The sequence below is a fragment of the Takifugu rubripes genome, chromosome 21 (assembly GCF_901000725.2).
Source record: "Takifugu rubripes chromosome 21, fTakRub1.2, whole genome shotgun sequence".
Taxonomy (NCBI): Eukaryota; Metazoa; Chordata; class Actinopteri; order Tetraodontiformes; family Tetraodontidae; genus Takifugu; species Takifugu rubripes.
The window spans coordinates 8,373,463-8,400,090 of record NC_042305.1 but is presented as its reverse complement, the minus strand read 5'-3'; the positions used below and the strand labels follow the sequence as shown (position 1 = coordinate 8,400,090).

Here is a 26,628-nt window from a genome sequence, read left to right as displayed (position 1 = left end):
CTGGTTTCACACTCGAACAATTCCAAAGCGATTCTGCTCTAGCCAACAAATTTCACAGCTTGATAAGAAAAACCACAACGAGCCGCATGGGTACAAAGACGTAATGGCATATTACTGCCGCTGAGCTCTCGGCCAATCAGAGCGCAGGAGGACGAACGCCGCAGAAACAGTGGCCGCACCGGCAAAATGCTCTTCCTCTCCTCCATCTTTGGTTCCGTCCATGACCTTAGATGACCTTTTGCATCACTTCATCTAAGGTTTCCTCTGGGTATGGTTCCTATGACATCTGATCTTCTGTCAATGACCTGAAATGGAACAGGGAAACTCACTTTGCCCTTAGAGCGCTAACACTTGAGGCTAGACCACAGAGTCCAGTATCAAAAGGCAAATGTGCGAAGGTATAACGTGTATCCAAACCCAGATCTGAGTCTTAAATAAGGAAAACATTGCTCAACTTTGGCCATTAAGCCAGGGCAACTGTGCAAATACACTTAGAGGAGCTGGACATCTCTCAGGGTCCTGAACACCCATCTATCCTGTAGCTCACTTTTAGCTCAGGCCAGTTAATCCTCCAGGATCTGCTAAGGCTGGACTGTGACTCAACATGACTGATCGACTGGAGCCGCCTCTTAGGCCGCGGAGGCCAATGTCAACAGGACAGAGTGGAGGTGGAAAGACAATCAGGGGTGGGATGGCATTTAATCCAGGCTCACAGAGCCTGAATAATGGAGTGTCTACATCTGGGTGAAGGATGGATGGCGAGGCGCTGATGTCCCCTGAGCCCTGAGACCTCTGACTGCAGCCATTTGAGGCTGATCTCTATCTTGTTTCCCTCAAACCCAGACATAAAATGGCAGTCATCTCTCCCTCTCCCCGACTCCCAGTCCCAAGTATGTAAATAATCAAACACACTTTGTCTGGCCATGTTTTATTGATTTCTTGTCTTGCTGCCTCTAATCAGCCCTTCACTGGTTTAATTATCTGTAACTGGCGGTATTTGACCCGCTTGGATTAGACTCCATACATCACGTCCTCCTAACGCAAAGGCATTTTTCTCAAATCTTTGCATTTAGCCAATAATCTGACGTGGGAAGCAAACCTTTAACAAAAGTCGCTCGCTGTAGCAGTCAAATCGTGGGAGTTAATGGACTGCTTAAGTGCCCCACAAGGAGGAGCCCGCAGAGAAAAGGGAGGTGGGTGACCTTTGAACCCGCTGTGACTGACAGGTTCCTCGTAATAACGTCCCCCGAGGTTGAAACGGAGTCGCCCGTCATGACCAGGCGCTCCTGGAACAGGACCGGAACGGTGGAGCTGACTGGGTCACAAAGTGCTCCTCAAACACGAGCAGCTTGTCTTACTTAGAAGACTGTTTTAAATATCTGCCTCTCAATGTGAATCCAATTACCGGCAGCCTTTGTTTGTTCAGACAAAAGCAGCTGTGTACAAGGCCTGTCTCTCTGATTATAATCAATCCTCTGGGGGAAGAGTGTGCACGAGATATAGATCACAACTTGCCATCCATCAGCGGGGAATGGAGGCGCGGGCACGCACGCGCGCGCGCCGCGTGCTGGTGTGTTTGTGTCAGAATAACTGAGGGATCGGAACTGTCACAGAGCGAGAGAGCGTGAAAAGATTTCTTTTTCAACATCAAAATCTGCCTTGAAAGCATCTCAACTCTTAAATTACCTTCGCGCTACATTCCTCTGTAATGTAATAAAGGAACTTTGCTTAGCTTTCAGGCAAAAACAGCGAGGACAACAACGTTTATGTTATATTATTACGGCAGATTATTCTGTCATGATTGCGGTGTGTTTTCCTCGTACCTGGAGGGGCTTAGTCGGCGCGTTAGTTAGCTGCTTAGCAGGAGCAGCTGCAGGAGTTTATCGGGGGACGCCACACCTGCTCCATATGGGATCTTTACAACCGCGAGGCTGCTGGAAAAACCGCTAGCTTCATGTCAGCTTTTGGAACAGATGAGGATGATAGTGAAATAAAATAACAGAGTCAGAAGGTTGGACTCATTCCTTTTCATTCGCTTTCACAGGAGGAATTTGAAAGGAGACCTCCCCCAACCCCCTTTTCAGGGCCGCACATTTATTTTCTTGTTGTTCCAGAGGGCTGTGTCAGCCCTAATGAATTCCAAAATGTTAAGATTTGCATTTCAATTTGGTAACCTCTTCCTCAAAGGAGATAAAGTCCTTCGCTGCAGCCTCAGTGCTAAATCACATTAAGCACACCGCTAGCTTTTGTGAGGCCCTGCCGTTCGGCCTCTCCATCATTATGCCTGCTGCTTTTTGTTGGACTGTTCACAAACTAAAGACACAAAACATCTGGACGCACAAAAACAGACCTTAAGTGGGGCTCTTAAAAGGAGCCGCCGGGCCATCCTTGGTCCTGCCTTTATCAAGCATGACCTCCCTCCGTCACAAAGAGAAGAAAACTTTCAGCATTTCTTTGATTTGCCTCAAATCGCTGAGGGAAAAAAAAAAAAAGCAGCCCAATGCTTTTGAATCGTGTGCTTTAAAAATATGAAAAACCAGATTCTTACCTTTACCCACTTCTTTCATGAAGGAATTTAGTTAGTCTGGTTGTGATATCAGTTTTTGGGTACATTTCAATATTCACTTTAAGAATTAGACCGGCAGCGTTCCGATTCCTCTTTGGCTCATCGTAGAGGTCACACACTGGCTCTGAGGTCACTGTCCACAGATCTACAGCCTAAATTTGCTGTGATGGTTATTTCTCCCGACAGCTGGGCTCAGATAGATACATCTGTGCGGTTTAGTTGGATTGACCTGGAAATCTTTCTGAGTCAAGGAGGCGGCGGGAAGGATCACGGGTTGTGTAAACACGCCAACTTGAGGACCGTCGCGCAGCTCGATTGCCATGTTGAGAGGAGGTGCTGCGGTAATTTGTTATGAGAGCACCTCTCGCACGAGCCGCGCTTTACATGGAAGAATAAGCCGAGCAGTAAAACCCACAGAGATGGAGTTAGATAAACACGCCATCCAGCGGGCCGATTAGCGCCGATGATCGCGATTCAGCGCTGCTCCCGATTTGAAACTCGGAATTAACGCTGACAGCAAATGTCTGACGCGCATTATTGTTCGCCCCTCTGCGCAATTGTGCCTCTAATTTGCACGTAGCCGAGAAACATCAATCAGAAGTGAAAGCAGCTTTTAGTCGACTATTTTTGTCCTTGGAGAAGCCTGAAAATCTCTTTTAATTCTGACAAATTTATGAGACTAGTCGGTGTTGGGAGGGAGTACGTGTTGAGCGCGCCGTGATGTCGCCCCGCGTCCCGAATAGGAGCTCCGCTACGACGCGGACGTGCCGAAACGAAGGGGAGCAGCGCGGTGACCCGGCCAGCTCGCGGAGAGAACATCTCTGAGTGAGGAGCTTCATCTTTCATGTCCAAAACAAAAAGGTCAGAGCCTCATCCAACCCACGTTATGTCCCAGCAGCTCATCGTTTCGCTTCGCCGAGCCATCCGAGAGAATTACAGACGCTGTTAAATGTGCATAATAAAAGCCATAAAGCTGGCCTGTAAAGCAGGCTGTGGGCCAGCCCCTGGCAGCCAGTGGGAGAAGGCCTGAGCTCCAAATCCGCACACCCTCATGTACCGAACCACTGACGGTGGTGTTCCCGTGGGGAGGGGTGGGCTGGCGAGGCTTCCGCATCATTAATGGGCGCTAATATTTCAACGGAGGACACGGGGCCCGAGCGATGACCGTTATATTAAAAATCAAATGGTGTGACCTTGTTAAGATGGATGCCCTGTTCCTCGGTCCCCTCGGTGCAGCCGAGCTGCAGACACCGCGCCACATTAAAGGTGGCGCTTTTTAAAGCATAAGCTACGGCCGCAGATATACGGTGTGCTCCGGGAGCATTACGAGTGGCATTTAATTAAAGAAAAGTAAGCTGTGGGATTTTATAGACTGGCCAGGGATTGCTTGATCTGGTAAGTAAGTGGGAATGAAGGATGCTTGAAAGGCAGCATAAATCTAACACGGTGTGAACTTAACCTTCCTATCGCTGTAAAAGTCAGGGCTAGGACACTTTAAAGCCTGCTTGCTTCACACAATGTTATCTCACTTAGCTTCTCTATGACTCCAATGACTTCATCTTCTGGTAAAACAGGAGTAAGGACAGTAATGCATAAACTATATTGGGCAGTGAGCACGTTGCTAATAATTCAACGAAACCCCACCGTTGATTAAAACGACGATCTTTCCCAACGCCAGTGGCGGCGGCAAACACAAGACGAGGTTTTTCTGCTCCACCTTAACAGAGCGCAGGCACTTCCTCCAGGCTGCGGATCATTCAGGTCAGACTAGTGATTTATAGGCCGGTAATTAGCCCCAGATGACAATGATGAATGCGCGACACCAACACCTTTGTAGGCTGCCTTGTTAGGTAACATCTGAGAAGCCTGACAAAGCTATCATTTTACAGAAAGCTCTTAATTATCTTGGCACAATTATGAATGAAGCACAAACAGACACGCAGCTGTCTCGAAGCACTGCAGTGGGAGGAGAGAGGAGGGAGGGAGGGAGGGAGGGAGGTGTGGAAGGAACGCGTCGGCTGGCAGTGCTCGCTGAGAGTCGAAAGGGACGAGACAAATAGCTCAAGGACATTTTCTGTTCCCGTGGTCCCTACAGTCGGACCCCATTTTTCTCAGAGATGATCAAAAATGGGTTAGGTCAAGAGGTGAGAGATGAGGGGGAGAATTAGAGGGAAGGAGGGGGAGTGAGGGGTGAGACCACCACCCTCGCTCTCCCATCAGCGCTTCACGTTTCCTCTAGAATAAATTACTGTTAATATTTTATGAAAATTAAGGAGATGAGGCTATTTGAAGTGGACGTTGTCGCTGTAGAACATAAATGTGAAGGTCAGACGGCTTCCTCGTGCTCTAAAGGCCACGTGGGGAGCTCTGCGCTGGCAGTTACTCTGCAAACGGAGATACTTGCATAAAGGAGACGCTTCCTCCTCTAGCACGCACACACACACACACACACACCCACACGCACACACACACACACACACACACACACACACACACACACACTTCATTTGTTTGACACACAGCATCCTCTGCACAGAGCAAACTTTCACTCTGGATTCAAAGAACCCACTTTCACAACCGCCACTGCCGTCTCGTCTGTGGTGCTGCTGAGGTCAGCCCCTCCCCCCCACCCCCCCGTTCGTTTATTTTCCTTTCCCAACTTTGTTTAAATCCTGAATTAGAGTTTCCGTGCAGGAAGCCAAGGTAGAGGAGGAGGTCTGAATTCATCTCATTCTCTAAATATTTGGACGGCTGGTAATTTGCTTTTTGTGATATGAAATGATTTCCTCTCCAGTTAAGAATCAAATAATAGTTTCCATGTGTCGGGGCGCTGTGAACCGGGGTCTGGCTTTGTGCAGCGGGGGCCTGGCGCTGCGTGACCACTCTGATGGAGTCAGAGGGAGGCCAGTAGCGCCAGTAACTCTGAACCGGTCCGACGCAGACAGGATATGACACAGCTTTCTTTTAACCAGGAACTTAGGAGGCGACTTCATTGTGGCTGCAGTGCGTCAACTGCGCTTTAACCGGTTTGACTTTTAATTAAAAAGATGATTTACTTGACCTGGGCCACGGGTGAGGGCTCCCGACACAGGATCTGATATACGCCTGTCATAAAGGCCGATCCCGGATCCGTTTCCCCGACAGACACTTAAGCCAGATAAATTACACACACAGTTTCTCTCATTGTCCCACTGCCGATTGAAGACTCAATGCATTTAGATTGCCTCTAAAGCGACTGGTTTGGGTTACTGCTGCCATCAATAATGGACCGTAAGCTATGGTTTTATCAATTAACCCCATCCCTCCCACAAGGGTGAGCAGAATCAACTCAACCACGACGCCCAACAAAAGATATTTACCATATTATGTTTGGGCAGGAAGGTCGAAGGTTACGGTAAAATGGCTGTTCATTCATTAATAAGTGCACGCTATAGCTTGTGGTTGTCGTGTGCGTTAAAGTGCTTGTGATTGTTGGATAGATGAATGTGTCAGCGAGCAGAGCGCATCCAGCCATCCATGCACGCAAGGCTAAAAAGCCATAAACAGGCAAGCTCCTAACGCGTTTCTGCTTTATTAGACTGACATGGGAGAAAAATAACCACAGGAGAGGCAGTGACACGTGACAAAGGTCGTTAGGCGGATTCAATTACGTGACCTTGATTTACCACTCCACGCCGCGTCCATTAGTTTTCCAATACACGCCATCTCTGTGCAGATTACCTTAAGGTCAGCGGTAACACTGAAATTCGCTCGGCGCTGGCGTCTGAACACAATGCAGCGCCATTTCCTGAGAGCTGCAGCAAAAATCCCTCTTCATCTCTTCCTGTGTGAGGTATGTTTAGAAAGATAGAAGCTGGAGAGGCTCCTATAGGCTGCCGCCGCCCGCTTCATCCCTCTGAGCGCTTCGACAAAGGCTCCATGAGCCGCAACAGGCCGGTAAATTGGTCCCATCCAGGGGTGAGGGATGGCTGCTGCAGCCCTGACACATATCTCAGCTGAGCTGCCTCAACAGGTCAGTGGGCAACAGCTCCAAGTTCTCCACATGCTGCTGGAGCAACGGGGAGGAGAGATGGGCTGGAGAGGGTTCACGTGTCCATGGCTGTGTTTGGCCTGGAGATGCACACGGGTCTGTCCATCCGTCCGTCCGTCCATCCATCATCCATCCATCCATTCACCCATCATCCGTCCGTCCATCATCCATCTATCCAACCATCCATCCAACCATCCATCCAATCATCCATTCACCCATCCATCATCATCCATCCATCTATCCATCCATCATCCATCCATTCACCCATCAATCATCCATCCATCCATCTATCCATCCATTCACCCATCCTTCATCATCCATCCATCCATCCATCCATCCGTCCATCCATCCATCCATCCATCCATCCATCCATCCATCATCCATCCGTCCATCTATCCATCCATTCACCCATCCATCCATCCATCCATCCATCATCCATCCATCCATCATCCATCCATCCATCTATCCATCCATTCACCCACCCATCCATCCATCCATCCATCCATCATCCATCCCTCCATCCACCCAGCCATCCATCCATCCATCATCCATCCATCCATCATCCATCTATCCAACCATCCATTCACCCATCCATCATCATCCATTCATCTATCCATCCATTCACCCACCCATCCATCCATCATCCATCCCTCCATCCACCCACCCATCCATCCACCCATCCATCCATCATCCATCCATCATCCATCCCACCATCCACCCATCCTCCATCTTTCCATCCATCCATCCATCCATCCATCCATCCATCCATCCATCCATCCATCCATCCATCCATCCATCCACCCATCCATCCTCCATCTTTCCATCCATCCATCCATCCATCCATCCATCCCTGCATCCACCCACCCATCCATCCATCCATCATCCATCCATCCATCATCCATCCAACCATCCATTCACCCATCCATCATCATCCATCCATCCATCCATCCATCCATCCATCCATCCATCCACCCATCCATCCTCCATCCATCCATCCATCCATCTATCCATCCATCCATCCATCCATCCATCCCTCCATCCATCCATCCATCCATCTTGATCTTTTTCTATAGAGTAGTGACACATAAAACACGCTTGAGCAAAAGGAGAGAGGGAGAGAGTGATGAACAGAGGAAGAGGAGGAGGAGGAGGAGGAGGAGGAGGAGGGGAGGTGGTGGTGGAGGTGATGGGGTTGTTCGATGGAGAGAGGCCCCTCTAACCTGCCCGGTGGCAGTAGCAGAGCTGTCAACGCCTGGCCCCCGCCACTTAGGAATGCTGCTGTTTAGAGGTGACAGCTGCCTACAGCAGACAGGCAGACAGACAGACAGACACACACACACACACACACAGACACACACACACACACACACACTTGCAGATATACACCGACGGTGTGGAAATCTTTGTGGCGACGAGCTGTAACTGTTTGACATTTCCATGTTTGACACCTCTTCGTCTCTGCAGGCTCTTCTCGCTCTCCTGCGTTTGGTTTAGAGGACAGGAGCATCGTCGCAGCGTGTGTGTGGAGACACTTCCTGGTGTTACACCAGCTAACAAAGTGATTATTGGGTGAGAGGCGGTGATCCAAATATGGTCGATATGATGAGAAAGTTTGTTCCTGAACTGCAAGGAATATCTGCAGGATCTTTTGTGATGGTTGTGGGACACTTAACTGGCTAATTACAGGTTTCCTGAGGTGTGTGCGTGAATGTGTGTGTGTGTGTGTGTGAATGTGTGTTTTAATGGACTAGGATGCAGCAGTGGAGAAGAGAACAGCAGGGTTGCTCATCAGCGAACTGTAAATGTTCTTACCAACCCCACCACCAGCAACCCCACCTCCACCCCCCACCCCCCCCCCCCCCCCCCCCCCCCCCCCCACCACACACACACACACGTACAGGCAAACAAGCAAGCACAGACCCGCATTTATTCAAACTACAGTAATTGCCATGCCAGCTCATTTGAGCTTGTCATTTCTCCGATAAGCTTGCAGTATTAAAAAAATGACAAAAGATTGATACACACATACGCACGCACGCACACACACACACTCACATCCACGAGGCAGGCGAGGGCGGGGCTGTTATTGCAGATTGTGCAGGCGAGATAGAAGGGAAATGTGATTTCACACTTTTTGTTTTGCAGAGTTGTTGTTGTAAAAACAAATGAAAAGAAAGTTGGGAAACGATGAGACGTCTGGGTGCAAACGCAGCCGTGAAAGTGAAAAATAATTACTGCCGTATTTAGGAGAGGAAAAATAAATGAGGCAAAAACAAATCAGTTCAATTCGGATCACGTCCATCGAATGCATCTTCCCCTAAAAAGCTTCAAACTCCATCTGATAAAGTTCGTATCAGAAATGCTAAAATGACCCTGGGCACGGTGTACAAACGCCAAAATGCTATTTTTCTATAGATTTCGGCAGGGTTGCTAAGAAACGCTCGATGCTACAGGTGCACGCCGCCGTCTGAAGCATCAGGTCGGGTTAAGATTGACACACTGGGAGTGAGAACGGGCTCCAAAAGTTGCACAGATTTCATTCATAAATCTGGGTAAGTTTATGCAGCCGCAGCGCCGCAAAATGTTGAGGATTAATGCTCGGCAAGAGGTCTTACGCTAACGCCACCAGCAGCAAAGAGCTTAGAGGGGGAAAAAGCAGCGGTTGTCATAACATCAGGGCTCATGTATGTAGTAGCATACAAGTGGGTCAAAAGGGGATTTTAACATTGAATATCACAGTAAAGGGGATAAGAGTTAATTGGGAGCAACACGTACGGACAGAATAATGCAGGTTGTGTGTGGAGGGGCGGGGGAGCGAGCCGATGTGGGGTCCACAAATGGAAAGAAACAGCGTGTTCACAGTTCATTACCACTTCCTTTCCGTGCCTAATCAGAATGCAATGCAGCACATGTAAGCAAGGAAGTGTTTTTTTTCAAATATATAGGTGCCTGTGTGCATGTGTGAAGAAATCAGATGAACCATACAATGTGCCGTACGTGTGTGTGTGCGTGGGTGGGTGTGGACGTTGTGCGGTTAGCTTGTAAACACGATTGCCTGCCTGCGTGCGTGCGTCAGTACCTGAGAACGTGTTATGTTGTTTGCAAATACCTGCAACAACATCTCAGCCATTCATCACCTGCTGATTAACACCAAACCACCGAGAAGAGCCCCGGGAAGCCGAGCGCTTTAACGCGGGTTAGTTGATTAAAATGGCAGCCTGCGTCTGCGGGTTAATGAGAAGTTCCCGGTCTCAGAGTCGCCCGGCGCGTGCTGCTTTCCGAGGCTTTAATTCCGACAGGCGGCGGGAGGGACACCATCCCGTGGCTCGTTTCTCTCTGGCTCTGGGGTGGAATCAAATGATCCAGCACGTCTCAGAGAAGCTCTTAACGGTGTTTAAGTCTTTGTGGTGAAATGTTGCTGAATCTTCTTCCCCACTGCACCTTTTTTCTTCACTGTCCACATAAGCTGCAGACAGACAGGCAGACAGACAGGCAGGCAGACAGACAGACAGGCAGGCAGACAGACAGACAGGCAGACAGACAGGCAGGCAGACAGACAGGCAGGCAGGCAGACAGACAGACAGACAGACAGGCAGGCAGACAGACAGACAGACAGACAGACAGACAGAGGCGGCTCATCATGCAGTCCTGTAGCAGAGAGCTAGCCTTCATCACTCTGACAGCATATTTGGCCTTAAGGTGGCAGTCTGTCCCCCAGTCTTGCCGCCCCCCCCCCCCCCCCAGTCTTGCCCCCCCCCCCTCGTGCTGCGGGATCTGGCCTTATCTACCAGCACCACGACGCTCCACGGATGTGTGGAGGTGAATATTGGGCAGTCTTGAACCCGGTTTAGGACCGTAAGACTAGCGCCGCTCTCTTTATCTTCAGTAGATCCCAGCGGATCTAACGTCGACGTTAAAGACGACTGGATCACGGATAACGACGCAGTCGACGTCCAGGTTTCGGCGAAATCCTTTCAGATAATCGCGCATTTCGCGAGTCGCCGTGCAAAAGTGGAGAGATTTAAATAAACAGAGAGAGGGGGAAGAAAAATCCCGCGCCGTATATAAAGGCATTACCACGGCAACAGCAATGAAAAGCTCGCAGGCGGCTCATATTGGTGATAAACACTGTCACAAATTTAATGCGGCCACATACAGTAAATGGACAAATAAATTCTCTCATAAGTTAATCTGCATGTTGCTAGGTCATTTCCGATTTGGCATTCAGCCCTCTCGATCCAATTTAAAGAGAATGTCTGGTGTCAGAGGGAAAGGAAATTTATTCCGAGCCAATAAAAAACAGACGCTCGGCTGAAAATCACCATCGGCAAGTCATTAAAAGTGGGAGAGGAGCCGGGTGAGCGGAAATGGCTCATCGGCTCCCCGGGTGCTCCTCACAACAAGAGACCTGGACACGTCGACCCAGACCATGATGAATTGAGCCATAAAGGTGATTGGCTCAAATGAAAGTCTGCGCCTCTGAGGCAAAAACACATCGGTTTGATTTGAATACATCGCCGTCCTTTTCAGGCCGGCGTGCCCAACCTGGAAGGAAATGATACGCGGTCGTGAAAGAGAGATCAGCACAGTGGCTCGGCGTGAATTCCAGCATCAAACCGGGCTGGGAAGTGAGACAAACCGAGCCTGTGGGATACATAAGCCTTCATTACCGCTCTGCTGCTGCTTGTCAGGTTATGGATGCAAGGCCTCGGGAGCGATGTGCGATTCTGGAGCAGCGGCTGCCTGCTAATTAGCAACCTAAGCAACACACACGGCATTAAAACACAACCTCGAGTGTCTGCCGAGTTAATTTGTCTAATTACATCTTTGTAACTTATGAAAAGACCCAACATTACCCCGAAGGCCTGCTCTCACAGAGTAAGCTGCATAAATAGTAAATGAAAACTTTGCCGTCTTACTCCAGCTACACCAGAGTCTCAGTGGCTCCCAGGCATGAGGGATGCGGGGGGGGGGGGGGGGGGGGGATTGTGAGGGGGAGGTGGCGGAACCCCTGTGGGGTGATGCTGCAACTATTTCTATATCCTTGAGATTACTCTCCCATGGGAAAGTCACATTCTGCTGACAAGTTTATTTAATGAGGTGTTTTTTTTTTTCCTGAAACGATCAACAAAACCAATATTTGTCTCCAGCAGGAGATGAGCAGGCTCCCAGTCAGGCTAATAGATTGGGGTTGAGCGCTAATGCTAACCCCTCTGCTAGCATCTCTGAGGGATGGACCCGTTTTGATGGGCCTGAACCCAGCAAAGCCTCTGAGCTGTCAGAGATTTCCACGCGCTACCTTTGCCGGCTGATAGCATTCGTCGCGCGGTAGCGACTTAGCGTGAGTGACGGTTGTGACACGGAGCACGTTAAATCAGAGCATGTCAGAGATAAAGAAAATAATCAGAGGCGGCCCAGGGAAAAAAAACAAACACCTTCCTTCCTTCTTCCTCATCTCTGCACCATGAATGGTTTGTTGATTGTGATAACATCGCTCAGCTCCCCGGAGCCACGCAACTTTGCTAGTCAGGAGCCAGATCTCCTGCCTACGTGGGGCGAGGCTCATCCCCCCCCCTTCCCCCACCCTCACGTGGCTGAGATTTGACATACATAAAGCCTGGAGTCACGTGCGTTGACCTGGTTTGCCGTCAACAGGGGAAAGAGTCTTAATCAAACTTGAAGAATCTCTGTCTGAAACTTGGAAACGGAAGCTAGAACAGCGTGGGTGCGGTGAGCAGGGCGTCGTTTCCGAGTCCGCCCACTCATCTGTGGAGGACGCGGTGCACCTGGGGAAGGCCGGCGACGTGCCGAACGAAACCTCGGCGCAACCTCAGAGATGCGACCGGGCCCGCTATCTGCTCTTGTTTTTGCTCAACAGTTTCCCCCCCGCCTCCCTTCCAGTCATCTTCTAACCAGGTGAGATCTAATCGAGGCCAACTCTCAGTAACTGCTATCGGTTGTGAAATTTCAGAAGGCAGAGCGTGTGGGAACCGCGGTATCGGTTGCGCTCGTCTCGCCCAGCGCCTTTACAGACATGCGAGCGGGTTTCTGAAAAGGTGCGAAAAGCTTCACAAAGAGCATATCAGAGGCCGCTTTCACACAAAGCGACTATTTCATGTTCAGCCGCTGCTTTTCTTCGCTCTTCCTGTTTTCTGTACGTGAGCCCACTGTCGGAGTGGCGGCGGGGGGGTGGGGGGGGGGGCAAAGCAAAAACAAACCGATTCAACAGTTTAAAATTCTGACTGATCAGACGCTTCATAGCCAGGAATCGATGCACCACAAAATAAATCTTGCCCCCCCCCCAAGCAGCAGGTGATGCTCTGGCTTCACCATCATCATCATCATCAAAGCTCATTCTGTTCACTTAAAAGGGAGCCGGCCTATCGGGTTTCAGCATTCACAATAAATACAACATGAGCTCCCAGCAGGGATTCGCACCAGCACCGAGTAATCCCCCCGGGTCCCCCTGAGCCGATCGCTTCCACTGAGCAGAACGGCACTGAGGCTCCTCTCAAGTCGAGTGAGAAGAGCAGCTTTGGAAGAAGTTATTTGAAATGTTGCTTTATTGTCACATTATGGTCCAGCACCAGTTTTCGTATTCAATCACTCACACAGGCGAAGAAGCTCCGGATCTAAAAAGGGCACTAATCACGACGATCAGCAACATAAGTGTCCGCGTTACAGCTGAGAGCGAGGCCATTCAGCACATCACCGCCGATGAAGAAAAGCAAATTGTGGGAAATGTGGCAGTCGAGCTGCGTCGAGCTGCACGCCATCGCGACGCCGCGCCGATATTGGGCCGATGCGCACCCGCGTGACCCGCCCGATCTATGCCTCAGTCCAACTTCGCTGCTCGGCGTGACACATTTGGAGCTGGAAAAAGTTTTTTTTGGCGGAAAAAGAACAAAATGCCCCCCCCCCCCCCCACTGAGGATCCATACTGAGCCTGTTAGCATTTAGCAGAAGGAGAAGCTACAGGCTAAATCATGAAAAAAAAAACCCTTTTTTTCATCATCATTTATTAATGACGCCCCTACCGCTCTTGTAAATATTTTGCCAGTAAAACAGTCGAGGGGTTCGAGAACAAACTCAAAAATCGGGCAACATCAAGTGTGTTTTGTGTTTTCTCACGGCGGTGATTTAAAGCAAGAGGTCATATCTAATTTCCAAGTGTTAATTTCTAATAGATGATCTGCACTTGTCCTCCTGATCCCTGGAGGTGGTGGCAGCTCTCCTCGTTCCTCCTTCCCCACGCATTAGCATAGCTAGCAGTGTGGGGGCGTTAGTGGCTCCATCAGTAATGTCATGGGCACTTTAACATGATGAAGCACGCCGAGGCCCCGCTGGCATGAATAATTCACATTACCACGCGCCCGGAGAGACACAGAAAGTGAGAGACAGGAATTGACTTTGCAGCAATGAATTGTGGGAACAGCTGTGTGATTTTAAAGGCGCGCGGGACTGTGTTTTGGGTGAACGAGCAATTTTAATTCAATTTGATATTTCTCTTTTAAAGCGCGGGGAGACCTTGAGCTGGGCCGGGGAAAATGAACCCGGGGCCGGTGGCGAGGGGGGGCGGGGCCAAGAGAGGCAGCCGTGGTTATGCGGTGGGAGGAGACAGGACTGGAGGTCCTTCACGCCATCCATCACCGCGGCACTCCAATGATTGTCAAATAAGTAGACCCGTCCAAAGCCATCTTTTATCATTAGATGTGAATGAATATATCTGGGGATCACATCAACCGGCGCATGAGGGGGGGCGCCGCCTCATCCACGCGATAGCAAGACGATATTGAAATAGGTTACATGATAGCGCGCCTCGGAGAGGGAGATGGATTCACATGACTGGCCGGACCGCCGCACATCCACTCCGTCGTCTCGGGAATGGCGAACGCACACGTTACGACTCTGATTACAACGGGCGCCGTCAGTCGGAATTCATCGCAGCAGGATCCCCCCCCGCCTCCGCCTGCTAATGCTGGCACAATGGAAGCGGTTCTGACAAACCGGCCTCCTCGCCGAGCCTGTTTCACTTAAAATCCTGGAAATACTCGGGAATGCTTCAAAGGATTTAAGGTTTAGGTAGTTTAACACCTTTAGGCCCTTTGGCTGCGGAGCTGATGTGAGAACTTTAATGTGATGTATAATTCAGCAAAGGTGGGTGAAAACCAGTGGCGTTGGATTAGGGAGGCCGCGCTCCCCAAAGCTGCTCTCAATCCATTTCCAAATTGTCACGGGGGCCTCCTAAGAGGCAAAACAAACCCACCTTAATCTTTGCTAATCACTTAAGCATGAATGTTTCATGTGGAAACGTCTGGTTACAATTATAGACTTCTTCCTCCTTCCCGAGGTAAACCTGTTCGCATCCAGAAATCCCTTTTGGCCACATCAAAGATGGAACGCGATGCCGAGGACGTCGGATAGGACGGAGCGCGTTGGTGGGAGGGGCCGGATCCCACATTACAGGCAGCATGTTTGTTGTCTAACATGAAACGCTGCGGATAATGAATTCAGGCTGCCAAATTTCAAGATGCGCCAAAAGATAAAGCTGTTATAAACAAGGGGGGAAAAAAAACAACAAGGATAACATCCGTGATTGGTTGTGATTAACGTCAGCCTCCGTACTCGTGTCTCAGAAATTTAAATTACAAGCTTGATGTTGGCAATGCCATCGACCCAACCTAATATTATTATTATTATTCGAGACAGAGCGAACCCTACGGCGGGATGATTACATTTGACTTGCAATGATTTCCCCCCCCCTGCATGAGAAAACAACAGCTTGGAAAAACTAATAGACGGATTCCCCAAAGCGGCGCTGCGGCTCCTGCCTCGCTTTAAACGGATCTCGTCAGTGCGGCGAGAAACATTTTGCTTTCTGCCACGTTTCCAAAGTGGAGATAAAAGTCCGAACCCGCCTGTCCCTCAACTTTGCGGGGCGCGTCGCAGTGGACGGGGGGGATTTACAGGAAAGCGCGTGTGCATCCAGGACGCCGCTCCCGCTCGCATCATTATCCGCCGCGGCCGACGCTTCTCCAGCTGAGCCCCCTTTTGAAAGCGGGCTGACACGTGGACGGAGGGTAAACACTGTTAAAACGCACCGACGCTGCGAAATGGAAGGAATGGAAAAGAGTTCTTTATTGTGCAGGACCCCTGGCACCGAGCCGGGCTTGCGGAGGAGGAAGACATTGTCTGGTGTCACCTAATTGGATCAAGTTGGTGTGCGGAGCAGATGTGTATGGCTGGCGGAGGTAAACAGCGAGCCAGGAGATGCCAGGGCCAAAATTGCTTTGAAAATCATTCTTTTCTTTCATGGGACAACAAAGAAAGAGGGAAAAATTCAGCGCAAGTAAAGAAACAGTGAGTTGGAAAAGCAATCAACGCTCCTTTTTGGTCTGGCTGGCAAGGATTTAAACTGATCCAGTGAAGCCATAGCACAAAGCTATGCGCGGTATCTAATTAGCAATTAGCCAAACGTGTCACAGGGATTTGACACCGGGCCGCGAGTCTCCGGAGCGGGCATGCATGCGGGAAATGGCGCTCTAGACGGCGCAAAATGGAGAGCGACACAAAAAGACAAGGAAGCGCAGTTTCCAATCAAGCATCTGCCTCCCCTCAGACACGGCTCGATTTAACCTTGAAGAGTAATGAGATCTGACTTGCTTAAATGTTAGCATTCTTAAATCATCAGGAAGTGCCTCCGAGGAGCCGATAATCACTGTGCCAAATTGCTGCGCTCGCTAATTTCATTTCTCCCTAGCATTTGCTCGCAGTTAGCGTCGATTATTCAAGAACAGGCATTTAATGCGGCGGCGTCCCAGGGGTGTTACATTAAAATGTAATAACTTGCAACATAAATGAAAACAAAAACCATTACTTTCTTCCTCTTACACATTTCCTTCCTCATCCCCTCTCCTCCTCTTCCATCCCTCCCTCCCTCTCCTCACTTCCCCTGCCACCTCCATGGTGGGAGTTTGAATCTAATTCTCAGCCCATCTGGCAGGCGTAATGAAGGCGGGCTGGGCTGGCGGTGCCCTGCTGCCATGGCTCGGTGGAGCAGGAGGCTAGCTGGCAGATTGGGCCGGGATGAGTGGAAGAGAGTCGGGAAACCTGCTGAGCGAGTAAGCCAGCCCAGTTAATCTCCCATGTGCCCCGGCGCGATCGGGGCCAAGGCCAACCCCACGTCGAGGGCGTGGTGGATGGAGTCTGAAGTGTGGATCGTCTGGTGGGTGAATCTGGCCTTCATTTACATTCACATTTCTCAGAAGATAGCGCGCTCTTCGCTCCAAAATAGCATTCGCAGAATGCAACGGACGGCTCGCCTGATACTTTGAGCACCCGGCGTGAGGGTCAGAGCTCAACGGATGCACAAACCGCTCGCGTCTCAATTCAAGCAGGATCCTCACTGTTAGCGTTTGCGTCATTATTAACGACAAGAGCGGAAATTATAGCTTCAGGAAGCGAACACAGGTCCTGCGTCAGCAGCCATATGTCAGAGCATTTAGAAAGTGAAAGAGCTAGATTCAACCCCAACAGGTGCGTCCTCGGGGGAGACAGAAGACAAACAGTGTCTTCGCACCATCTGGCACAAACAGAAGTGCATTCAGATTTACATATGGTCAAAAATGGCAAACAACTGCGAGCAGAGGCTGCACACGCTCGACATAGATGCAAAGCATTTGAGTGTGTGTGAGAGTTTATGGTGGAAGAGTATTGTTGTAATGGGTTTGTTGGGTTTTTTTTGCTGTAATGTTGCACGCTGTGAACTGGGATCTGCTATGGGAAAAGGCCACCGCAAGGAAAAGCCTGTGCAATTATGATTCAGCTCCTTAATCTAAACACAAACACATCTCCAATCACTGCAATCTGCACAGCGTGTATGGAGGCACGTAGGGGGGAAGAGGCCGCACAACCGCGTCCAAAGAGTTGGAGATATGAAAGCGTGCGCGTGTGTTTTCCAAACAACGACAAAGTAAATATCACATTAACAATCCCTCTAGGATTCTGCGGCATCTCAAAGACCTCACACACGTTTGCCTTATTGGCTTTTTGCATGTGTCGCATAACAACAATGAATTTTAGGAGCGAGCACTAAAAACTGCAAGAAATATAGTTTATTCCCGTCCAAATTTGGTTGAATATGGAGCAACTGATGCTAATGCCGCTAATGTCGCTAATTGCGAAGACATGGACCCGCTTGTGGTGCCGTTCTCCCAAAAGTCAATCAAAAGGCCCTCGATGCTGATGAGGCACGGGAGAAAATAACAAAGTAGGACCGCCAACATGGCAGGAAGGCAGGCTGACAAAAACAGCCGGTTTCCCTGAGCTGTGTTTTGGCCTCTGGAGAAACCGCAACGCTGTCATTAACAGTTACTCTCCTCATAAACGCGCCAGCATCAGCTGGAGGTATAATTGCCCCTGCTTCTCCTGTAATCTTATACCTTACCTGCTGTTACTGTCAGACACCTTCTCCACTGAGACAGTCAGACAAAAAAAAAAGAGGGGGGGTGCATATGTGTGCACTGAAGTTGAAGACAGGGTAGGTGTTGCGTTCGTGCTGTCAGCAGGCAGGTAAGGAAATAAAAAGCTGTGCGCCAGAAAGGAGGGAGAGAAAAAACATGCCAGGAAATCAAATGAGTGCATGTTGCCGTTGAAATCCCAGGAGCGCGGCTCCAGGACTCCTATGGAGGCGAGTCGTGTTCTTTTCATTGAGTGATTAGAAGACAAGTCGCAGAACATGACCTACTTAGGAGAACTTTTTAGTACAGGTGTTGGGAAAGGTACTCAGGCACGTCGGGGAGGTGGGTGGGGGGGATTTAGCTGTAATAGATTCATAAATAAATAAATAAGGCTTTAAAGAGAAGTGGAATAATGGCCGGGGGGGGGGTGTTTAAGAACATGGAAGGAAGTCTCCTCATTTCATGACCTCTCAAACTCGAGGTCTCGTCCTGTAGGTTCCGGCTGTGCAGCCAAAAAAAGCTCGGATTGATGTGCTTGATCCTACAGATATGCGAGGTTAAAATGCAAAATAAAATATGAATTAAACATGATCTGAAAGCCTCTGAAGGCTAGACGAGGCGGTTTTAGTACCTTTTTTTTTTAAAATTAGCACAGAGTGTGGTGGGAGGTGTGAATAGAGAGAGAGAGACAGAGAGAGAGAGAGAGAGAGCAGAATAGGAACTCAAAATCTGTCACCGAAAATGGCAAACTGCCGTTTCATTTCTCTGCCCTATTACGATCCTATAGTGGAAATCCACAGAGGCCGAGAAAAACACGCCGGCTTTGCCGCAGAACCGGGCCTGCCTCTGGCTCCTCTTAATTTCAGGCTTTGTTTGTGCGGCAGTGGGGAGCTCTTACAGGTTTGCAGCAGACCCGCAGGCTCTTTGTGTCATCAGTGGAAGTGGTTTTTTGCTCTTCGCCTGAAGCGATCCGTCGGCGGGCCTTTTGTTCTACCTTTCCGCGCAAAGATTTGGTCGCAGGTCGCGTCTGACAGCCGTCACGGGGCCGCCGCTGCCGGTATCGGCTGCGACGGCCGTTAGCGGCGAAGACGGAGGCGGGGACTTTAATGTCTGCTCTGAAAGCGTGAAGAACAACCGTAGATGCTTTCAAAACATCCCGATTCCCCCCTTCCGTTCCACTCAAACATAAATGGCCTCCTCTCAAATCCTTGGGGGACACTGGAAGTGCTGTAATGCCTGTTTCTTAAATGACACAGACTAATATTACACTTGTGGCACTGAATTAATAAGCTGCAGCGTGATCAATCTCTGTGATTTATTATGTTCCCTCTAGTGTATAATCAAGTTGAGCGGGAGCGAGCGAGAGAGGCGGAATGAGGGAAACAGAGACGTTCTAGAGCTGCGGCTGAGCTCAGACACAATAGACGAGGCAGCAGCCTGCATGAGTGTTGGAAGAGAGGCGAAACAGTCAGTCACCCAAATCATTGCGGGCTGCGTCTAGCAGGAGGAGACTGATTTAAGTTCACTATGCAGCCCCCTCCCCCCCTTTCCCTCCCATTCGGGGGTGCTGACAGAGGACCGGCAGACATTTGTCCCCGCCATAGAAAATGGCACCAGTATGGAAAATGCCGGGAGAAACAACCCGTAAGCTCTGGGAGGCTGCGTCTCCCAGCTGCCTGCTTCGGGTGGGCTGGAATCATATTCACCCCCGTTCCCAGATAGATGTTTGTAATTGGAGGTCTAATTTATGATCGGGCCTCGGCGCAGGATAATGATATGGAGCATTGTAATTTGCTGATGCAAATTGTACGTTATAATGGGAAGCCATAAAAGACCAAGCAACATCGCAGAGACTTGCCAAACACCCTGAGCGTTCATTACAGCCCTCATTAAAACATCCGTGTCGGCACTGGGAGCTCTTACAAAGTGGAAGGAGCATGTAATTGCCGCTTGATTGTGGTGTATGTAACATATGATAAAGTGGAATTACCACTTTATTTGTCTACAGTGTCCGTGAAACTTAATGGGAAAAGGCTGCAGTAAACAAATCCTCAGAGCATATTTTTTTTTTATTGTTACATTATAGGCCTATTTGTTTAAAGTGGGGCAAATGCGAGTTAAGGGACAGTGCATCCAGGACAAAGTAAGAGCGATGATTATCAAGGCCGGGCTTAGGGGATAAAACTAATGCTTTCACCCAGGAGATGTGGCGCTTCATTTGGACTCACCCCCACGTAGAGCTTCATATGGGAATACATTAACAGGATTTAATATAGGAAAGATCAGTATTGTTCTTTCCCATTAGCACGTATCAAAGTTGCCACATTACATTAGCATCAGGGAGCTAAACTGAGGAAGGTGAGAGTGAAACCGTTTGTAGTAATACCTCTTTTTCTTTCTTCGCGTTATTATGATCATTCAGGCCGTTCCCGACCCCCATTCAGTCCCAACAAATGGCGCCTGTGAAGCCGTGCATCCCAGCTCTTAACAACTCCAAAGGATGAAGCCAAGAGGCGAAAACAATTAGGAGTTCATTTAGAGCGAGTTAGCTGTGCTGGGATTGCTGCTTCAGAAGGCCTGCTCGACACCAGTTGGCGGCGTCGCCTCTTCATTCAAATGACCTCTCCTGGAGCCCCCTCTGCGATCTAATGCACCTCGGCTCCAGCTAAACCTGAAGCGACACCCAAAATGAAGTTTCCCCTCCTCGACTCTGAATGATTGCAGACCTCAGCCATCAGAGCTTTGTGTGCTCAGCCACTGGAAAAGGATTTTCAGCCGTGCCATTCAGTCGGGGGCCGTAGAAGCCTGTAGCCTTTATCTGCAGGACTCTTGATTGATGTGTTGTGGGCTCTGCTGTGGTTAACAGCAATTTTTATCAGTTGCCAGCGGCAACAGCTCAGTCCCTGGTGCGTGGAGAACAGCAGGGCCGGGAACTGAAGCTGGACCGCACATGGGGATAAACAAATAGGTTTTTCAAGGCGAACAGCTCTCACAGAGAGGCCCCTGCGAGGCGGTGCCCCACCCCAAGGCCAGGACAATGTCAGGGCCCCAGCCCACTCCTGCTGAGCCCCGGGTTTGCTTCACTAATTTACCCCAGTCAGTGGTATGGAGACATCTGCACACCCCTGCTGAAATCTAAACAGCAAACAAGAGAGGAGGGAGCCGGGAAGAAGCCTTGGCTGCAAATCCAAGCTCTGTATTTCCGAAACCTCCATGAAAAATATCCTGCAAATGAAAAAATAGAATTTCCCCCCATTTCCTTCTCGCGTATAATGTTTAATCCAGCGGATCTGTTTCGTCTCGTGTAATAAAGCGGGAAGCTTTTAATGGCTTCTATTATAATTAGGTGGCATAATCCTTGTATTCGATAAAGATCTCGTAAAAAGCCTTGTCACTTAAATGGGAGTGTGTTCGCCACAACAGGGGGGTTGTGAATGCCAAATCAATTAAAACAGGGCTGTTTAAGAACGCACAAATGACTCTGAGACTGTCGACTCATTTAGCGTTAAATATGATTATGACAACCCGGGCAGGCAAATGAAGAATGGGTGTGTCTGGAAGCTCGGAGCGTTCCTGCTCAACCCAAACACACGGGCCAAGCAGTATTTCACCCTGACATTTCACAGATAATACCTCCTAAAACAGACTAGTCAGATTATGCTGCCACAGACAAAGCTGTGCTTTTATCGTCTCTGAAAACATGAGTGGTACCTCGGCCTTGAGGTGGTTAGAAAAGGATGGGTGGGGGGTGGATGGGTGGGGGCGACTGAAGCTCAATCACCTCATCTGAAAAGAAACGGAGGTGTGTCTTTGTGGCTTAGCTAAAACGTCTCCTCCTCTATACAGTATTTCTAGCCCGGGGGTGGCGATGGGACGGGGCAGATCGTTGCGGTGAGATCCTCTGACATTTTCCTCATCTCTTGCAGCCATATCTCTGAGGCACAGAGGGGGATGTTGGGTTCTTTATCAAGGAGCCCCTCTGAGAGGATGATAAATCGCCAGAGCCCAGGCCCATCTCCAGCGGAACAACAAGCAGGTAGCAGCGCAGGAAACAAGAGACAGATATTGTCTCCCAAACATAGCAGAGGCTATAATGAAGCCTGCACAAAGCAGACAGGGCTAGACTCTGCCTGATAAACAATTCCATTTCCAGTCTTCCACAGAGAGCGAGATAGCGAGTCGCCGTCCTGCTGCTGTATATCGCTGCTGGACTCAGCGGTTCAGAGATAAGCCATCTCCTCTGAATGGGGAATGAAGGGTAGGTGGGGGACAGGTAGCAGGATGGGGGGTAGCCATGTCATCATATGGAATCGCACTCAAGCGGTTAATCTGAAAGGGTGAAGGTTTGTTGACCAATCCAATCTGTGATAACTGAAACTGGATTCCACCACCTCTATTGCTATTTACATTAGAGCAATTTCCCCCTGCATAAATCTGTATATCTGGAGGGTTCATGGGTTTAACAAACCGTCAGAATGCTCTGGTGGCTTCAGATTCTGGCAGCGGAGCCTAAAAACCTCCTTTACGTTCCAACACTGCTCAAATGAAGGCATTTTTACACCTGGCAGCCAATGCAGGAACAGAGGCATCTGGACAGAGAAGGAAAGCGAAGGCGTGAGTCTCCACAGATGTACAAAACAAACCGTGGGGAGAGATGATGACAGATAACCAGCCACCAAACGCCTGCCTGACTCTTTGAATGCAGAAGCAAAGCGGTAGATTTTGATCACTGCCTGGGGCCAATCAGTAGATATCCCTGACAGGCTATAGGTGGCCACTGGCGCTTGCCTACGCTTGTGTTTTTGCCTCATTGACCCCCCCTTCAACCTCAAAAAACGTCCTCCACCCACACGCGTAGCCTCTCTCTCTCTTCCTCACCCTGCAGCCATAATGCTTTACCCAGCCCTTGGCCTTCTCCTCTAGATACTCCTCCTCTCATACCCAATCAGCCTGCGCTCGGCTGTTCCCTGGGGCCCACCCCGACCCCCGCACCTCGTGCCCCCACCCCTTTGAAACCATCACACTGTAAAGCCTGAAGCGCTCCCAGATAAGGAGACCCGAGAAATCAAGCAGGCCCTGCAGCAGAGCAGATTGAGAGTCAGAGCTCAGCACCCATGAGGTGCCCGGCGGCTGCAGGAGCTGCAGATAGCACCACTGCAGAGCCAGAGAGGGGAGTCGGAACATAAGACTTCCTGCCCTCGTTACTGGACTTTCCTTTTCTTGAATAATGCCCCCGCCTCCGCACTACCACCACAAAAGCCCTCCCCCCCCCCCAGCCCTGCATTTCTGCCCTCTCTCTGAATGCTTTTCCTCTCGGATAAAAAGACGGCCTCGTTCCCTCCGACTCAAACTGACAGCTCGAGCCAAAGGGCTCCACGAGCTTTTTTGGAAGGTCTCGCTTGTTTTCAACCATCTGTGAGAACGTGGCACCGGGGAATAGGAATGTGACATGTTCTATTAAAACAAAACTAAAAAAATAAATAAAAAGAAAGATCGCGGAGAGCTCGGAGTCTTTTGAAGTCACGCTTTGTTCGGCGCTTTAACTCCAGTCCTTTGAGGCAGATTAACGATGACAAACCATTTATAGTTGTTTTGTTTGTCAGGATGATCACTTCCAAACTGCAATGAGAGCTGCCATATGCCACTCATCTGCTGGAGGTATCGCTCTTTAAGGAACGTTCATTTACGAGTTTCCCTTTAAGCAAAGGACACAGAGGACGAGTGCCGTCTCTATTACCCAGAGAGGAGACGCATCGGAACGATGATGGGAGAAATTTATGGTTGGAAAATGCACTGGGGCAAGGCAACAGATGTTTTCAGGGGGTAAAAATAGCTTTTCTATGATGATTTAGAAGCCGTTGTGTGTTAGAAAAGATCATTTCGGTGCTTTCCAAGGCATTGTTATGTATTCCACCCTGACATGTTTCCTTCCAACAACAGTCTACATGCTCCAAGACATAAATAGTTCAACTTCTCCTGAAAGAAAACAACACGTATTTTCAGTGAACATGAATATCCGCAGCAGTGAAATGTGTTTGTTTTCAACGACAAAGCGGGCCTTTAAACAGCTTTTAGGCACACACCCTAATATATGTGAGAGAGAGGATCCGGCATCGACAGTTGCCGGAAGAAGAAGACATAAAACACTGACAGCCAATTTGCAGCGGCGGTGCTGATCGATGCAAATAAAACCCCGGTCCTTTTTGCCAAGGTAGCGTAGGACACCTTCCCGCAATTTAATCAGTCAGTCAGCCAGAATTAATGTTCTTAATATCATGATTTCTCCATTACTCTGTTTAACATAATTAAAATGTCGAGCGCCGGGGCCATAAAGTGGGTCGTTGGAGATTGTAATTCTGTCGTAAAGCGATGAAGCATGAAAATGCCACTTACCGAGTAGCCGCGGCCTGACAGCGAGTGAGTGGAACTCTGTAGGGAGAGACAGGAGAACAGGGATGACCTTTAAGAAGCGTTTCACTCGCTGACACAGACATGATGAAGCAGCGCCGCTTTAATATCAATATTCACGTTAACCTTTTACCCACTCTGCCACGTGCCCGCGCCCGCCTTTATAACTTCCGTACATTCCGGCCTTTGACATGGGAGCAGGTGAGCCAAATACTCTAAAAACGATCAATCACAATCAGCCCGGAGACTTAATAGTTGTCTGGCGAGTGAAAAACAGGACGTCTTTAGGAAAAAGGACAAAATGACAAAATTGTAAACAACATCTTTGTATGATGCATTTCAGACAGTTGGAAATATGACATGGTTCGGTGGAGGAATCCCTATTTTGTGCTGTATGAAGTTGCATCTGACATCGCTACACGCGTCTGGACCGGCTCTGTAGTCTGCCGGCCAACGGGAAAAAGTCTTTTCATTTCCGTCTTGTAACCGTACAAATATTTACTTTGCACTCGAAAGGCACGAGGAGCTGTGACAAAGAGGTCCTGCGAAACATTATTGGTGGTTTTCAGAGCAGCGACATTAACATAAACACAGTCATAAGTGCCGGAGCCCCATCGCTGCGCGACATTGTTCTTATTTGTTGTTAGTGAGTCTCTCTGCAATAACAACATGGCTTTATGGTTGTGCTAACTCCGATAATGTTTATGTTAGCGCTAGCTTCTGCAGGTGTTGGAGTATGTCATCAGCGAGCCTGCTGCTGCTGATTGGCCAGAGCATTCTTGAAACGTGAGACTATTTCATCAAATTTCTCTTTTCTGCAGTTGCAGAGTTGATGCATTCATTATTCATTTATTAAATTAAAAAACTGTCTCCAGAGATAGACTCCAGCACCCCCTGCAGCCCTAATCAAGACTAAGCACCAATTAACAGAAGGGAAATGACGGATGGATTTTGGAAGCAAGCTAAAAGTTCTTCATTACGTTCCATCAGGCCCTTTTGTGTTGAGGATAAATAAGTGTTTTTGTCCATTAAACTCCTCCTGTGTTTTCAAATGCGATGCTCTAAATGCTTTACAAGTGCAGGATGGAAACAGAAAAGGCTGGGTTTTGTTCCGTTCTCTGGCTCTCTCTATCAGCACCCGGCACGAATACCAATCCCCAAATCCCTCCCACCAATTCCAATTTTCACTTCTTTTATTCCCCTGTCTAGATTGGCACCCCCCCCCCCTTCCCTGGTCTCTGGAGGGGACTTTTCCGCTAGACCAATTTCATCCAGAGGTCCACCTTCAATCCAAACGACCTCCCCCATGCCTCCACCACTAGTGGCTCTCTTGTTTCACACCCTCCCCGTCCCTCTCATGTATCCTCCCACACCTGGTCCGGGGCCTGGGCCCTCACCAATGCCTGTGGGTCTCTCTGATTCGCAGGACAGCTCCTGCGGTGGCGATTAGGGTGGAGTCCTGCCGCGAACCGGAAAGCCAGCTCTGCAGGAATCAAAAGGCTATTCTCACTCTCCTCAACCTCCCTGCTCTCTTCATTACCACCACCGGAGAGGAGGACTGGAGTGACGAGAGGACGCAGGAGCACACAAAGCAAACCGTGTCTGAATGAATTTCTTGGCCTGTTGTCTCTGCGTGTACGCGTCGTGACTGCGTTAAAATATATATTCTCATGCATGTGTGCATAAATGCATATCTGCGTTTTTGTTTTGTTTTTTGACAGGGGAGGGCAAGGCCATTTGGAATTAGCTTTACTATGTAGAGTTCATTCAACTTGGAGCATTCTGAGCAGAAAGAGAGGCTTATTTAAATGATAATGAGGGACAATCCATTGGATTTAGTGCCGGTGAAGGAAGGAGAGGAGGGGAGGGAATGGGGGATCCATTAAAACGCCAGCGGTTCATAAGCCATAGGGTCGGCATCCAGCTAAACACTCTCTCTTAAAAGCCATTATACATGGCTCTCAATGGATTTCTGCAGCGCTTAGGACTTCAAAAGGATTTAAGAACCCGCCCCAGAGAGGAGTGAGGGGGATGGGGCAGGATGAGTGTGTGTGCATGCATGTGTGGTGGTTGGTGGCAAAGGGAGCGGAGCGGGTGCTGGCGGCGTTTAAGGGTTAACTAAACAGCCTCAGAGAAGAGAAATGTTGCTAAATCCGCCCCCTAAT

The 26,628-nt window shown here is 49.3% G+C and overlaps 1 protein-coding gene and 1 long non-coding RNA gene across 2 annotated transcripts in view; one reads left to right on the top strand and one right to left on the bottom strand.

Annotated features, from left to right (window-relative positions):
- Nucleotides 1-26,628, bottom strand: part of fbrsl1 (fibrosin-like 1) — a 205,270-nt gene that overhangs the window by 100,144 nt on the left and 78,498 nt on the right. The window contains 1 exon segment of the mRNA XM_029829992.1: nt 24,449-24,484. Within this exon segment, the coding sequence (XP_029685852.1) occupies nt 24,449-24,484 (36 nt within the window).
- Nucleotides 12,250-26,305, top strand: LOC115247635 (uncharacterized). The gene is made up of 4 exons (XR_003886690.1): nt 12,250-12,512; nt 21,982-22,091; nt 22,209-22,313; nt 25,890-26,305. It is a non-coding gene; the product is annotated as an uncharacterized lncRNA (long non-coding RNA).